The 15,751-nt window shown below is 39.3% G+C and overlaps 2 protein-coding genes across 2 annotated transcripts in view; both read right to left on the reverse strand. All coding sequences in view use genetic code 11, as the record gives it.

The window, feature by feature from the left end:
* EGR_09288 (hypothetical protein) overlaps nucleotides 1–1,001 on the reverse strand; it is a gene marked incomplete at both ends in the record, with an annotated part of 10,913 nt that extends 9,912 nt beyond the window's left edge. Inside the window, one exon of the mRNA XM_024498537.1 lies at nucleotides 333–1,001. Within this exon, the coding sequence (XP_024347042.1) occupies nucleotides 333–1,001 (669 nt within the window). The remainder of the gene's footprint in view (nucleotides 1–332) is intronic.
* Nucleotides 1,002–10,529: 9,528 nt separating this feature from the next.
* EGR_09289 (hypothetical protein) lies at nucleotides 10,530–13,574 on the reverse strand (the record flags this gene model as incomplete). The annotated part of the gene is made up of 3 exons (XM_024498538.1): nucleotides 10,530–10,682; nucleotides 11,502–11,805; nucleotides 13,339–13,574. The coding sequence occupies 3 exons, from the start codon at nucleotides 13,572–13,574 to the stop codon at nucleotides 10,530–10,532; spliced, it is 693 nt and encodes a 230-aa protein (XP_024347043.1).
* Nucleotides 13,575–15,751: the final 2,177 nt, after the last annotated feature.

Below are 15,751 nucleotides of genomic sequence, written 5' to 3' on the forward strand. Positions count from 1 at the left end.
TAAAAGGACTTAGGCATACAGTTGCCGAAGTGGTACCCATTCATCATACTTATAAATTAAGCAGAGTGGCTATTTAAGTGGAACTTTCATCCAACCCAAATCCACGTGGATGGATCCTGAAGGCGAAATTGGGAGACACTATGGATAATTGGAATGAGAAATAAAGTTATGCAATTATACCATAGTAAGTGCAAAAATTGAGGCAATAAACAAATCGCCCTTACCAATAATAGATATAAGATAGATACAAAAATAAAGTCCATTAGGTTTAGGGTGGGAACAAAAATTCATCGGCAAAACAAAATAGATGATTAGAATGCAGCAACACTTACTTTGAAACAGAATAGGAGGGAGAAAGGAAGAGTTAACACGAAGGCAATGAGAGCGAAGATCCGCAGCAGTCGTTCTAGGAACCATTCCTCATCTGAATGCACCGGTTCAATACGTCTACCACCCAAGGTAAAGGCCTTTGGTGCAAAAGCCCTCTTCTTGGCACTCTGTGAGGCTTTCTTCGGTTTCACAATCCTTGGTGGGGAGTAGGGCATTGTAGTTGCAGCTGTCAAGCTTGGCTGAGAGTGGGGCGAAGTAGACTGAAGTTTTTCCTCCATTTCCAGTACTTGTTCCACTAGAGTTGGATTCTGGATCCGCCACGCCTCAGTACCAAAGCCCTGGCGTTGAATAGTCCTTCCCCCTCCTCCCCCTCCCCTCCACGATGCAGTAGCTGTTGATTCTCTCTCCTCACCTCGATGATTTTGTCCAGTTTTTGTAGACCACCCACGCCACATATCGTCTTCCGACAGCGTTACCGATTTTCGACGAACCGTTGTCACCGGGACGGTCAGACGGTACTCAGAGAGGTTTTGAGGAGCCAAATCCGAGTTTGCCGGCAGCGGATTGACACTAATGTTGCCGGAGCGAAGGTTGTAAATGATGGCCAATGGGGGCTCGGCTGTGCCGAGGTTAGGTGCTGGCACTAAGACACTGGGTGTGGTTGACGTCATTGTGGTGGCCAATCAGGGTGAAGACATGTGCGACATTTCAACGTCCACGCGCTTCGTTCGTGTGTGGGAGTGACCGTAGAGGTGGGTTAATGGCAAATTACAGATGTTCGTCCACAAAGAGTCTACTCAATTTGACCTCTCACCCACAAGCAAAACTTTATTATTATGCCGATGCGACCGCAATGCGAAGCTCGTGATTGGCTCGCTGTGGGCTCAACCAATCAAACCGCTGGTCGAGGTGATGGCTTTGAGAAAGTTTTAATTGGGTCAGGCTCACCTAATTGCTCTTTGCCCTTAAAATCTGTCGGGGTTTCTGAAGATAAAATTCATTAGCTATTAACTTTATGACCCCAATTAGGTAGTGACAATAATAAACGAATTCTAGTTGTTTATTAGGCGGGAAATTTCTACAATTTGTGGTTGAAAAGTGCTAAGGTTTGTCCTTTTCCTTGGGTTTAAAATTCCAATTTATACACAATTTCTACAAAAAATCGTATTAGTGAGAGCTACCGACAGAATAAGGCTGATTAAGGCGACAAGGAAATTGTCACAGATGAAAGTTTTTTTTTCAACTTTTGACCAAGGTACCAATACGAGTTGCCGTTTAGGAGATAACAACGTCTTTTAAGAGCAATTTTTACAGAAATCGTAGTGCTTTAATTTGTTGCTTAAAACCAATTTTGGCAGCAAGTTACTTATAGCTTCACCAGTGGCCTGGCATTAGGACCATTCCATTAGCCTCCAAACCCTCCTGTAGGTCGATAGTACATTTTCCCCGAGTAATGTGTCGGCTTAAGTCTTCAAGGAAGTCTCAGCACGCTGCAAAATTTACTGGACTTTTTTGGGACAAAATAGATTCATTTATATTTGCCTCCCAATTTCACCTTCTAAACAAGAAAGTAGGGCGCTTTTTTCATTTTGGGGGCTGATTCTGCTGAATTACAAATGGTTGACACAACAAAATCACCTCTTGATGTTGACAGTGGACAGAGATGAAAAAGCCCTGGTCTAGAGAAAAGAAGAAGCTAAATACAAAAACCATTCAGCATGTGTCACCAGAGGCTGCTGGTTAATAAACAAAAAATTTTTTAGAAAGAAGCTTAAATGCCCACTATATGTTCCAATTTTCTCGAATAGATTATCTATTTTTCCATTTCCTACCACCATTTCAGCCTTCTTACCAAGATAAGTAGGCCAGAAGCTTTCAGCTTTTCTGCAATAGTGGCATGCTTTGAAAATTTCGGAGAAAGTAGTAATTTTAGGCTGATTTTGTTGTCTGCTGTTCAGACACTGAGATTGAGGCACAAAACTTTAACTGTCTTACAACCAACTTGGGCAACGTATAGCTAGTTGTTAAATTATCCCTTACTATGTGTATCCCAACTTAGATTTAAGGCAGCTCTCTATAGTCTACGAGAAAACTTTTTCTAAGGGACTAAACCAGGGAATGTAGTATCCTCCAAACTTAGTGCTGGCACTATCTTAAGGCCGAAGAACTTGGCTGTCAATGGACAAAACTGAGACATGACTAGTTTTAGTTGAAAGCAGAAGTTGGTAAAAACCTTTTTATCATTTTGTCTCTCCATCTACCAAAAAAATAAATGTTTCAAGTGTTGATGATTTGTCTGTTGGTGAATGACATTGATAATTCATGAGGCGGTAGGATTTCCTCTTAAAGCATCCCATCCTCCATGTTCGAAAAATTTTTCTTTGAAAAAATCTGGGTTCGTAGATTAGAGAACGGAATTTGCATACCTCTCTGTGAGTAAAAGTATGTCGCAGCTAGTGTAGAAATTTCAGAGTATTCGTTGTGTACACCCAAAATGGAACATTAAAGTTGGTTTACACAAACTGATGGAACACACCACCAGGATCCAGCAAAAGAGGAATGTAAACTCAAGAAAAGTGAATAAATAAGCATCTGTACTGTTACGACAATTGGTTTAACACTCCGTTTTGTTTCATCGGCAATTGAGGTTCTGTAATTGTGACTTCGCTGCCTTTGGAGACCATGCAGTGCCCTGTTAACCATCCTAATATACTTATTACATTATAAGTGGGCAGGATTGTGGCTGTTTAATTATTTTAATTAGTGATTGGTAACTCTAAAGTTTCTATAATTCTTTAATTTGTGTTAATTTAGATTATATTTTGTCAAAAAACTCTCCAAATAGATAAATTGATTGATGCTTGTAAATGTGTAGAACTTGATAACACTCACCAAATGTAGATTTATATCTTAGGCACTAATCATATCATCCACCCAAACTGCAGGTTTGATTTAAACCCCTGTGTTTATTTGGCCCTCTTCAGTTAAATAAATGCCAGTTAATAAGCGGCAAATCCTCCGGCATCAACGTTTGGAGGCGAGAATTCACTAAAGGAGTGGATCAAATTATGCTGCTATGTCTTTTCAGAGTCATGGATGCCCCCCGAATAAAAATAACTGCTGTGCCAGAATGGATGCTGTCCAATAAGCAGTACATTGAATAAAATGCTCTTTGCTGACTGATCTACCTTAAAAGGCAGTAAAATTTTCTTAACAGCAAATTTTCCGGTAATGAGTGGCATTATACAGCGCCAATCTTAATCTAATAGGAGTTGTTGTAATCACGTACCTTAAACTTCTACAAAACCTACCTTTCCTCACTAAATCACTGAGAACTAGATTCACGACGGCAGTATTCAAAGATCTATGCTTTCATTAGCAAATGAGTTATCTCTCAATAGCAACGCTAGAAAGATCTCCTTAACTCTTTGCTGGTGCTATTATCCCATGAATTCCAATTTAGCAATTTTTCCCGAACATTAAAATGGGAACACTTTGTCCAGGTCAGGATCCCTGTGCTGTGAAAGTGTGCTTATAGTTAAAAATTTTTAACCCGCAATGACATTTCCGGTAATCGTGCTTGGTAAGCATCAGAATGTACGACAAGCTTAAAGAGATAAATATCACACCTCTTTGTTTTTATTCAGCCTGTGATTCAAAAATGGGTGTAAGAAAGTGTAGCTCGTCATTCTGTGTGCACATGTAGATCTCAGGAGATTAATTACAAAGGCATGATTAATAGAAATCAGATTTATGCATTTCTAAAATGAGCATTTTTCGAGAGATTCACAGAAACAGGAAGATGTCAAAGTAGAAGTTACAAAAGTGGAACAGAATTGTTCAAGGACCTTCGAGATCCTGCTATAGTGAAAGCCTTTTCTTTGCTGGGTTCCTTAAGTCACCTATTACCACCTTCGGATCTGTCAGTGCCTGCAAGTTTCGTGGTTCCGTGGCGGTCTATTTATAGCAGTTCTGGTGGTAATATCGCATATCCTTTGTACATTTCAAAGAAAGCTGAAATCGGTCTCCTGTATTGTACTATGCTCAGCAGTTTGTAACTCATGCGAAAAGGACAAACAATTCCAAGTTGGTTGACAGGGTATCACATTTTACATCCAGAGGAAGAGAACGTATTCTGTAGTGACCGAAACAAACAATAATTCAGGGAAGCACTGAGGATGACACTCAAGAAAATAGAGGAGTCTTTCTGAAGGAACAATTCTTTAAATTCACCCCTTTGGTGTCATAGTGTCCCAATCTTGTCCTTTTCGCCAACAAACAACCAGCTTTTGGACACTCAATCTGTTTAAGGTCAGACTCATCTCATGTTGTCTTCGGAATAGACTTGGGCTCTAAAACAGTTACTTAGACTCCTGGTTTACCAAATAAAAATGACACGTTTTTATCTTCTTTTGTGCCTCTAACTTCCATGAAGATGAAAGAAGTCATAATACCAAAACCGAATTTGTATTGCAGACATACAGAAGGACGGGGTGGCTGCTGACATTACGGAGCACTAAATACCAGCGAAATCAAAACAAGAAGTCAAATAAGCAACCAAAGCATTGCAAATAATGCAAGAAAAGGTCTTATTTATTGTTTCCCTCATTTTCTGTACAGCAAATCAACTTTAGAAAGCATTCTTTATTAATTAATTGCTTGAGACAGGGGATAAGTAGGATCCAAAAGGTAAAACCATCCCCCACCTCTGAATGACACCCAACGTTTGGACTATCTCCAAGGCAATCGTCTACCATGATTAAGTCGGGAAAAGAAATAGCAAAGATGGAATTACAAATTGGCAAAATCTTAAGTGTGGAAACCTGCGCTCATGAGGAATGCCATTTAAAGTTTTGTTCAGAGATTCCTCGTAACAGCAGCAAAACAAATCAAAACACTTCAATGGGAAATTCCAACACTAAACCCACTTGCACTTCTTTTCAGATGAGACACGAGGTTGAATAACACCTCTTGATCCTTTAGTGACGTCTGTAGAGGTACTAAACAACCCACTGGAGAATTTCGAAATAAACTTCTTCTGTAAAATATTTGTCCAGCCATTTGATAGACTTATCACTTTTAAGGAAGGCTGTTCATGTGACTGCAACCAGTGGAGGGAGAATATGTGAGGCGAGGAGGAAAATGGGACCCAATTTCTAGTCTAGCAAAGCAATTCCGGAAATTTGTGAAATGGCTATTTCAATTTCAACTTCTTTTCTGCGTGAATTGGGACATTTCCCCATTACAAAATAGGGATTTTTCACAAGCCTAGGGCAACCCTTGAGTTGACATGGATGAAGTATGTTTCGATGCAAAACATACCAACAAATATTCTCTAAGGTCATTTGTAGAAACACCCGTATATACCAAACTAATCCTACCAAAGCCAGAAAATTCATTTTTATTATAGGCTGAAATTTAAGCGGTATAATTGTTGATAGCTTGACATTGCATTAATCTGGTTGCTTCTACCTCCTTCCAACTTAAAAGTGGGATCTTATTTCTCTATATAATGCCACACTGTTTAGGCAATACAATTATGGACTACAAATTTTATATCTTACTTGACTTTTTCCATCCTTTGCTTCGATTCGGTGGGTTCATATGTATTACATTGTTTGCATTAATCTCGGTTTTGGTAACAGAGCAATTACGGCTTCGCCAATGTCCTTACCACAGGTGGCATGGCCTCCCAACCACGCCATTACCCCTCAGTCTTTCCGTATGCTACCATTACACATTCCCTACGACCATCATGCATTCTTTGCTATTCTGGGAAGTTTAAGGGTTATTCTGGTAGCAGCGAAATGCAAACTTTATCCCAAGGAAGAGCCACTCTGACTTATATTACTGAACACAAAACCTTAACAGAACGGAAGAAGGGCAAATAAGATTGAGAAAGACGTCTACTCTTGGCAGCCACCCTAGTCTTGTATTCTACATGCATACTTTTAGGAACCGAAGCCAGGCTAGCCGTGAACCTCCTGGAAAAGTTCGGTATACAGCTGTCTACGATAACCGTTTGCAGATGCTCATGAAGTGAATATAAGGTAGTCTCCACCTCTCTACCAGCTGAAGAGAATCAAGGTAAACAGATATGACTTGGCAGCATAGAGTAAAAATAAAGTGACAAGGATGAATAAATTCACTGCTCTATCCCCAAAAAAACTATACGAAAACCCTGTCATTTGTTAAAAAACTACTTCTATAACGGTATTCCCACAACTAGCGTTGGACGCAGGAGATGGCCTGCACATTTCCTCTTCCCGCAGTACATTTCCCATGCAGGACAAACTTCCAAAGAGGGATAAGTGGATTTGGGATCAAATATCTCCCCAGTTGCATGCAAATTCTATGACTGCATCATCATCTTACATCATCGACTACGTAGTGATGACCATCGCGGGAGGTTGATCAAGGGGAGTGCAAAAGATGGCAATGGAATTAGGAGAGAGGGGCTACGTAGTATATGATTGGGTTGTTTAGCTTTTCTTTTTGGTTTGGCTGATACTCAAGGCTCTGCCATTGCACTTCGTCTAGGTGGCATGGCCTCTAAGCCATGTCAGTGGCCTTTTCAGCCCTTTGATACATCACTGATACGTTTTCTGACCTAGTGTTAGTTTATTTTCGTGTTACGGGAAGTCCCTAGGCGCTATTTGGTGTTTAGAGAGCTCGGTGATTTATTTAAAAAACTACAGAGGTAATCTTCGTAATTTGTTTACTGCTATCACTTTAATTAAGTCTGAATAAGGTAAACTCATGTTATGGGTAAAAAGTGGTAATTTTGAATATTTTAAAAGCATCAGAGAAATAAGTCTGTCTCCTGACATTGTTTAAGATACTAATTCATTAGAGAAACTTTATGATTTACAGCAAAAAAGTAAATCATACCCATTTTATGCGTCAGTAAAGGCGTATATTCTTCTACCGTTTTATAAATTTGGCTTAAATATTTAAGAATTTCCTATGAGACTTGACATTAATAGGGTGCATGTTTGACTTATGTTTTGCGATATCCGTAGGATTTATGCAAAGTCTTTCATAAATTTCCTCACCGATCCCACATCATTCATTTAAGGCTTATTTGCATTGTGGAATTATGACTCAACAATCATTTTATTCATTTTTGTGACATAAAACCAAATGAATGGAGGAGCACATTGCCCCATCCATCTACAAGCACATTTGGAAAGGCACTATGGGGTTCACGATTGCACTATTTCTTGTAATAAATAGGTGTGTTTTGGCTTTCTTCCATGTGATTCGATGCAGCCAACAGTTTAGAGAGAATTTTGTGAATGCCTACGTACACAGTGCATCCACCACCTCGCATTCCACTAGAATCGTATAATTTTTACTTGGTATCAAATGGGGGGGAACATAGGTATATATTGTGACTTACCCCTAATACTAACGTAGCCCCCAAGACTTCTCTGAGGATCAAGAAAGGCAAAATATTAAAAGAGAATATGTATTGTCGAAGTACAGAAGGGCTTTGTGGTCTATGGCGTGGCCGGAACGACAGGCCGCCCGGCGGAGTTGTAAAGGCGGCGCGACCAAGTGGCCCGTTGGCGAAACCGAGAATTAAATAAACAAGTAGCGCATTAAAATATGTTTAGTAAAACACACAAAAATTTATCAACTACAACATTAATTCGACGTTTATGCAAACAATAATTGCAAGGCAGAAATTAAGTTCCTAAAATACTTTTAGACAATACTTAAATAAAACTCCCTTTAGACCCGCTCTCAATTAATCTAATTGAACTCACACATTCATTTAAAGAACTGAATATTTTTTAAAAACTAACTTCGTTAATTTAAAATTTTTGCATTATTTCACTTGTAGTGTTTGTCCACTTTTGGCTGTCTTGCACACATACCCAAAAGTAAAATTCCTTCCAAACTAAGGCGGCCTAGGAAAATGCCTCTGGCTTGAGGAAGTACGCACTTGAATGGATGGTAAACCTCCTTTGGTTATAACTAACGCCACCAGCAGATGATCCCATCAAGCATTATATTGATCGACCGAAAGAATTTCTTCCCCTAGATTAAAAGAGGTTTTATAGAAACTTTTAGTAAACTAGTCGTTGGAACTGCTACTAATTTGGACTTAGCTAATGCTGGAGCTACCGATTTCAATGTCTGGTGATGTCAGTTATCAAGCTGTTCCCTGATGCAAATCGGTACTTTAAAAAATTAAGCTTATAGGAAGAACTCCGGAATTAGACCTTTGATGGGTGTGAAAATCACTGCTGATAACGAGTTTCTACTAATTACTCTAAAATATCACTTAGTAATACATTAAATTCTGCCTAGGGCAGGACTAACGCACAGGAGAATTTCAAGGTGCGCCGAAGCTTTACCCAAAAATGTCAGGTGGGACACGTTTCTACCTACCCGGCTCCGACGAAAGATGAAGGCCTCGGGTTGAAGGGGACGTCAACCTGTCCAGTACGGGATGTCCTAGTGACCTCACAGCTTATACACCCTCATTCTATCAGAGACCAGAATTCGAAACACATATGAAGGATGGCCAGGATTCTCGAAAATATAGTCATCTAAAGTGAATATCTGCTAATCTAAGTGAAGATCTATGTTCTTCCATAGAAAGCGTATCACAAAAAGGGGTTCTACTGTAAATATTTAAGATGTAATTTAAATTTCCCTAAAGGAATTTTATTTAGGTCTAAAGTTTCTCGTGGTTATCTTCAATATCCTGTTTAAATATTTATAATGAGTCATCTCACTACCACCCCTTCCTATCGGTCCGAGATCAACTGTGATTACCTTTCTTGTCATGCCTTGTGGGGACATCCTTTAATATCCAGCGGATCTTGCTCCAAAAAATAGCCATGTAAAATTTTTTGGGTATTTTTGACATCAAAACATGTTTTAAAGACCTTCTCACTACTTTGGCCCTTTTGAGGCGGACATGAGGTTGGGCGGCGTCTACATTTACGACCCCTAAGGAGATAATTCTTGTAGAATTCAGACGCAAATAGTTACCAATGGTCGAGTTGTTTGAGTCGACTGTCTATACGGAGAAGTACATGGGTAACAGTCTTTCCTTACGTAATCATTACTTTCGAATGATTTACTACCATCGAAAAGCAAGATCTTAATAATTACCAGTTATAGATCACATTGGGAGGAAAACTGATGTACTTAAAGTTCTCGGTGTTATAAACGACTATTTACTTTGTTCGTCAAGGAGGGTGAGTCAATGGTGAATTATTCAGACCAACGCCATTTTCCGATTCCATCTTTTGAGACGACTTTACGATTAGCGGGGCAAGGAAAGTCCAAGTTGAATTGATGCATAATTTAATTTAAAAGCATTTCACAGTTTTAAGTCGTGGAGTCATAAATAAAATATCAAAAGGCTTCTCTCTTCTTTCCTAAATTTTGCTGAAATTTTGTGTTCGTTGATTTATCAGCCAAGATCCCGATCACCTGAATCATTCAAGATTTTTGAAAGGCCAGTGATTGCTTCCCTCTGTAAAAGCACCTTCCCCACCAACAAATTGTACGTTTCAGTGTGCCAAATGAAGAAAGTTGGTTTAGTTTCCTTAATTTTACTCTTACTTGATTTCTATATTCCATTCCTATCACAAAATATTGTGCAATTACAATAATGCTTGTTCGGCTGTACCTTTAAGGAGAGGAATGGATTGTAAATATGAACCTTCGGAAGAATCAGAATCCGTCGGCTCCCGAGGAGGTGAAAACACACTCTGAACATACTCTTATTTATCGCTATCTAGTAAAATCTGCCTCCGTCTAACTCGCCTTCCCTTTCTGAGGGCATAAGGACCAAAACGGAAGAGAGGATCACCTAACCTAATACATAGCTGTATATTTCATCACGCTTATTTGCTTGTAAAGCCATATTCTACTACTTGGAAACTCCTTTATTATAACGTTTTTGACATTGTTTCATCGGTGTTAAACACATGAACACACTTTAAAATAGAAGAGCTATAAAGATATGAATTGTAACGTAAAAGCCTGAAGTGGCTCACACTCACTTATGGCAGAGTCCTAGACACACGGGACAGGGATCAAGTTGATAAAGTAAGAAATGGTAATGCTACTATAGGTTGTTCAACTTTTCATTTTAGTTAAGCTGACACTTAAGGGTACGACCATTGTATTTCATTCCAGTGGCCCAGCCTCTAGGCCACGCCAGCAGGCCCTCAGCTCATCTGTGTGCCGATAATATGTTTTACGTCGGTATTATGTCTCCTTTCGTATCCAGGGAAGCCTAAAAGCGCAACATTGGTGGAAGCGAATGGCCAACCCAATCCTGAAGGAAAACTACCTTGATTTTCATCACTTAATGCCAAATCCTAAAGCAATGGAAGAAGGGTATTTGCTATGAATGGTTGAGCCTGAAGTATATTCACGGCAGCCATTTCAGTCCCGTGTTTTGCGGGAAAGCTATTAACAACAGGAGTAACACTAATTGTAAAATTATCTGGAAATATTTTCTACGGAGCTGTTTACACTACGTGTATGAAGATGTCAATAAATGAACGCGCCATGCCTCCTCCGTCTCTCTAGTAAATGGATAGAACCCAGGTAGATATATGGCTGGACAGCACTGAAGTAAGTACAATATAGCAAGGAGGAAGAGACGCTAATCTTCATTTTCACGAAGCTGTTTTAAAAACCGTACTTAATTAAATGACCCTGCTTTAAAGCCGGTGTTCCTACAACTATCGATGGACATAGAAGATCGCCTTCACCTTTCCCCTTCCCCCAACACAGTTCTCAAAGTGGACAAAACTTCATATCCAGTGAATTTTTTAGGACGGATTAGTAATATTGGAGTCGGATAACTTTCATTTGTATGCTAATTCGATGACTGGTGCGGTTAGTTCATGGGTGTTTTTCCTTGCATCACCGGTGGCCGATGCGGTATGTTGACGAATGGGAGCACCGAAGACGAAGCTCAGAAGAAGAGAAGGGCTACGTAACACTTTAATTGTATGCCTGATTCTCCTTTGATTTCAGGGCCTCCTTAAGCGACATGGCCTCCGGGCCCTGCCATTGGTCACTAAACTTTACTGTGTATCGTCAACACACTTCCTCCCCTAGCATTTTGTCTTCTTTCTACTTTAGATAGTCTCGACGAGCCGTAAATTAAGCAATAGAAATTTCAGCACCTTATTGTTTTTTATATTTAAGAAAGAGTTATAAAAGGCAGGCAACACCTGGCAACTTAATCGTAAAATAGGTAAATTTGAGCCTTCCGTTTTGGTATGGTTAAATGAAGTCATTTTGGAGTAAAATTTTAAAATGATTATTTTGGCTTTTACTAGTAGCATTTGTTGTCTGTTTAAAGAGTGAAACCTCGTTTTATCCAAAATATGGTAAATAAAACGTTTTATGAGAACAAAAACCTGAATAACATCTAACAGCAGAAATAGAGGGAGCAAAGTGCAGTTACACTGAAGATAAAATGATGTTCTAAGGGAGGAGTAGAAAGAAAGAATGAAAAAGGTAAACGAAACATCTTTAAAATCAGTTCTTAAGAAAACATACATCTTTGCAGGATAAAAGCATTTGACTTTTTATTTTGACTAACGGGCAGGATTGTGAGCACTAAAGAAATGCGGCTAAATTGATAAAATTCGAATAGGGTTCTTGGTGTTCATACAACTACCACTAAATACACATAGTTGCAACAAGGGCGAAAGCAAAATTTCAGTAATATGTTCGGCTTTTGTAGGGTTTTTGACATTCTACTTTTGAATGATTACCTTGCCATGATAAGAAGAAAACATTAAGCGGCCAGTATAGTAATATTATAACAAAACACCTTAAACACCTTTCTTCTATTGTCTCTGTAAAATTGTAGCCTCTCGGAACGCGCCAGTTCCAAGGATAGTTTACAGTAGTTCACCAGGGGAAGTTACATTGATGTCCAAGCGATTGAGGGAAAGAAAAGTCTTTTTAACAAAAGAGGGATTTTGTTAACAAAATAAGTTTTACTTCTGACAAAATTGGTGCAAGAAAAGCAAAAACAATAGCAAGGAACTTATATAGTTCAGTTTATAGAATGAGAAACAAAGGACAGGTTTGATGCGCTGTTACTAAACTAACCATCTCCACAAGATGATAAAGTGGTCAAAACCCGATTCGCTTTAATATTGCTTACATAGCGCCCCCAGATTTCTTTGAAGATGAAAGAAGACACTAAACCAGGGCAGAATATGCATTTTCGACGCACAGAAGACGTGGGGGAGAGGCTACTGGCGTGGCCCAGAGACCGTGCTGCCCTGCGGAGGTACAGAAGCGGAGCGATAAGTGTCCTTGAAATCAAAACGTAAAGTTAAATAGGTAGCCAAAGTATTTCGTTCCTCCACTTTTATCTTACCAAACTACTTTAACAAATGTCTAAAAAGATCACTTTGCTTTTAATTCGGTTAATACAAAATTTAGGAACTTTGCCAATGTCTAAATACTTTTCTGAGAGAGGCTTAGCAAAATCCGAGGATCACTTTGGTTTAAACAGGCTGTCATTTATTTGGTGGTGAATGTAGTAAATGAAGGGACTTTAAGATGAACTAGGAATCACGTGAAGTTCTTTAAGGTATTGCACTGATTTAACTCTGCCTGATGTTTCCTTTGAAGATCCATATGCCTTTTTGCACCTCCTAATTACAATCTTGAGCTAGTAGATAAAAACCAATTGTAAATTTCTCAAAATCTTCCAGTCCGTGCTAAAGGTCACCAAATTCCTATGGCAATTAACCAAACTTTGAACCAGTAAGCTCTTTTCCTGAAGGCCATTCCTTTGGCTACCGACCAATTCATTCATCGATCGTCTACATAAATAAAAAAGTGGAGAAAGCTTAGTAGGTGATTATAAGATATTACTTAATTTTGAATGTTATGACTTGACAGTTTGTTCCACTCCGCGCTCGATTACGTGAGCGCCAAAGTCCTTGCAGAGGGTGCTTTCAGTAGAAGGCGTGGTCTCCGGGTCGTGTTACTAACCTCAGGTCTTTTCTACGTTGGTAATACATATTCACCATACTACTGTGATTTCTGACGACTTCATTGAAGACTGGGAGCGCTATAATTAAGTCAACAAAATTAATAAATAAGGTGCTGGATGTCGTAGTTAAACCAAGAGTTTTTTTACTCCTGGATAAATTCCCACAAGACAGCCAACCACTTAATAAAACTTGAAAAAAATGAGGACTATAAACACTGGTGGCTTTGCACCCCATTTTATTCTATTAATTTATCTTCCTGAATTAAATTATGGAATAGTCGGTTCCCATATGGATGATAAGATTAATTTGATAGATCAGTTGCCACTCCAGTCCACAACCTATTAAAGACAAGATTGGGATCACGATCAGTCGTTGGAGGTCATGTGGCGAATGCACCCACCAAAGTGGATTGCTTACAGAATGGCAGTGGGCAAACCCATATGTAGGTTTTCGCGGATTTGCACCGGGGACTACTTGTCTTGTTACATGTTTAAGCCCAACAATTTTCTACCTCCTAAACGTTTCACGATTTTATTCTTCTATCACAAGGGAGTAGAGCGGATTAATGATGGTCATAGTCCGTCAAAGAAGTTCAATAAGATCAAAAGACTCTTTAAATCTAGAATTCCAACAAATAACTGAAGTCGGCATTACATTTTCCCATGCTTTCCCAGCACGTTGATGAAATAAGTCCAACAATTGCTGTCCAGCCACTTTAGGTCATTATCAAGCTCCGAATTCAGCAAAATTGATACTGACAGTTATTATGTATTTGAGCAGGGCTTTACTATGTGCCAAACAATCTAAGTGAACCAAGTTGGAAACTTTGTATCCTCATGAAGCTACGCTAAGAGGTGCAAGGTAGAGCTACCGAAGGTCATGCCCTCACTTTGAAGGGATCAAAATAATTATTTCTACGGAGAAAGCGGGACTCTACAAGACCTCCTGATTTAACAGGAATGGTAGGTGTATGGGTTAATGAGACTCATGATATTGGCCTATAAGCATACCTAACAAACTAAAGTCTTTGGGAAATTATCTTATTGATATAAGGAAGACCCCAAAAGTTATTAACATGGACTAGATGCTATTCTATGAAAACAGCAATCAGAGCAAAGAAAATGAGGGGTTTGTGCAGTAAATTTGTAAGCTAGAACATAATTTTATTATCTTTTCAGTCCCCGTTTTCGTCGTTACACTATGTTTCACTTCAAACCACAGCAGAGAGGAAATAATGCGCATTTCATCAATGCTGATGTACACTGCAGACTTGACTGGAGTTCGAAATTATCACAGCAACAAACTAATTCCGAACTCCAGTCGGCACTTTGTACGCCAACCTCCATTTTATCTGGAGCAAAAGTAGCTCTAGAGCAACAAGAGAAAGGAGCCATTGTGTACTTAGATCCTTGGATAAATGATTGCGTTAAAAAAGAGTAGTGGGAATTTAATGGAGAAATGCTTTTAGCTTGTTCAAATCTAGTCTCACATAGTTGTTTGGGTATTTTTGCAGCTCCCTGAGTCTTTCGTGAGGACGAAAGAAGACATAACACTCGGGCAGAATATGTGTTGCTGACGTACAGATGGGCTAGGGGGCTACTAGCATGCTCGGATATCTAGGGCGGGACATTAAGTACACGTGAAACCGAAACGAAGAGTTAAACGGACAAACAAAGTATTGCAATCACTACCAAACTCGAGGCTTTGATGGCCATTGAAACCCACAAGGTTTATAAAAGCCTTCCATGGTTTCTTTATGCATATTTAATTGTACACGGTAGATGTCCTCCTTCTATGACGTTTAGGCGTGGTATCCACCCAAAGTAATCAGATCATACCTGATTCTAGCTTGATTTGCCAACCAGTATAATCAGCTCTAAACATTACTGATAGTAATGACAAAAAGCGCTTACTAAAAAGTATCCTGAAATACATACTGGGTGGGAACTCAAACCACATGAAATACACAGATAGAGAATTTGTCTTATTCAGCTAGGGACACGGCTCTTCTTATGCCAGTTGATCTCATGACAGGCATTTCGGATAGACTTTAGACTGACTGCTCGACTGGCTGATTGGATGCCGTGGGGAATGTTGTGCTACTGCCTTTTGCTTTACTTGACTAGAAATTTGTACTTCTACCTTTCTATCTATCCATAATGCTTTGAGAATCCGGTTTTGTAGGACAAAATTGGTTCATTTTTAAGGGGCAAGACAAATTCTTGCCAAGAAAAGTGCATCACAGGAACTGGTCAAGCAAAAGAAGGGAACGACAAACTGCGGCATACGGAATCTGTTGGATATTTTCACGCGACCTCTGGCAGGAGCTAGTGACAGCTCAAATCGACAAAAAATTAGACAGAATGGGATACCGCGGAATGTACCACTTTTCACAACGAATATTTTAGGTC

This window comes from Echinococcus granulosus (assembly GCF_000524195.1).
Source record: "Echinococcus granulosus chromosome Unknown EG_S00141, whole genome shotgun sequence".
NCBI classification, from domain to species: domain Eukaryota; kingdom Metazoa; phylum Platyhelminthes; class Cestoda; order Cyclophyllidea; family Taeniidae; genus Echinococcus; species Echinococcus granulosus.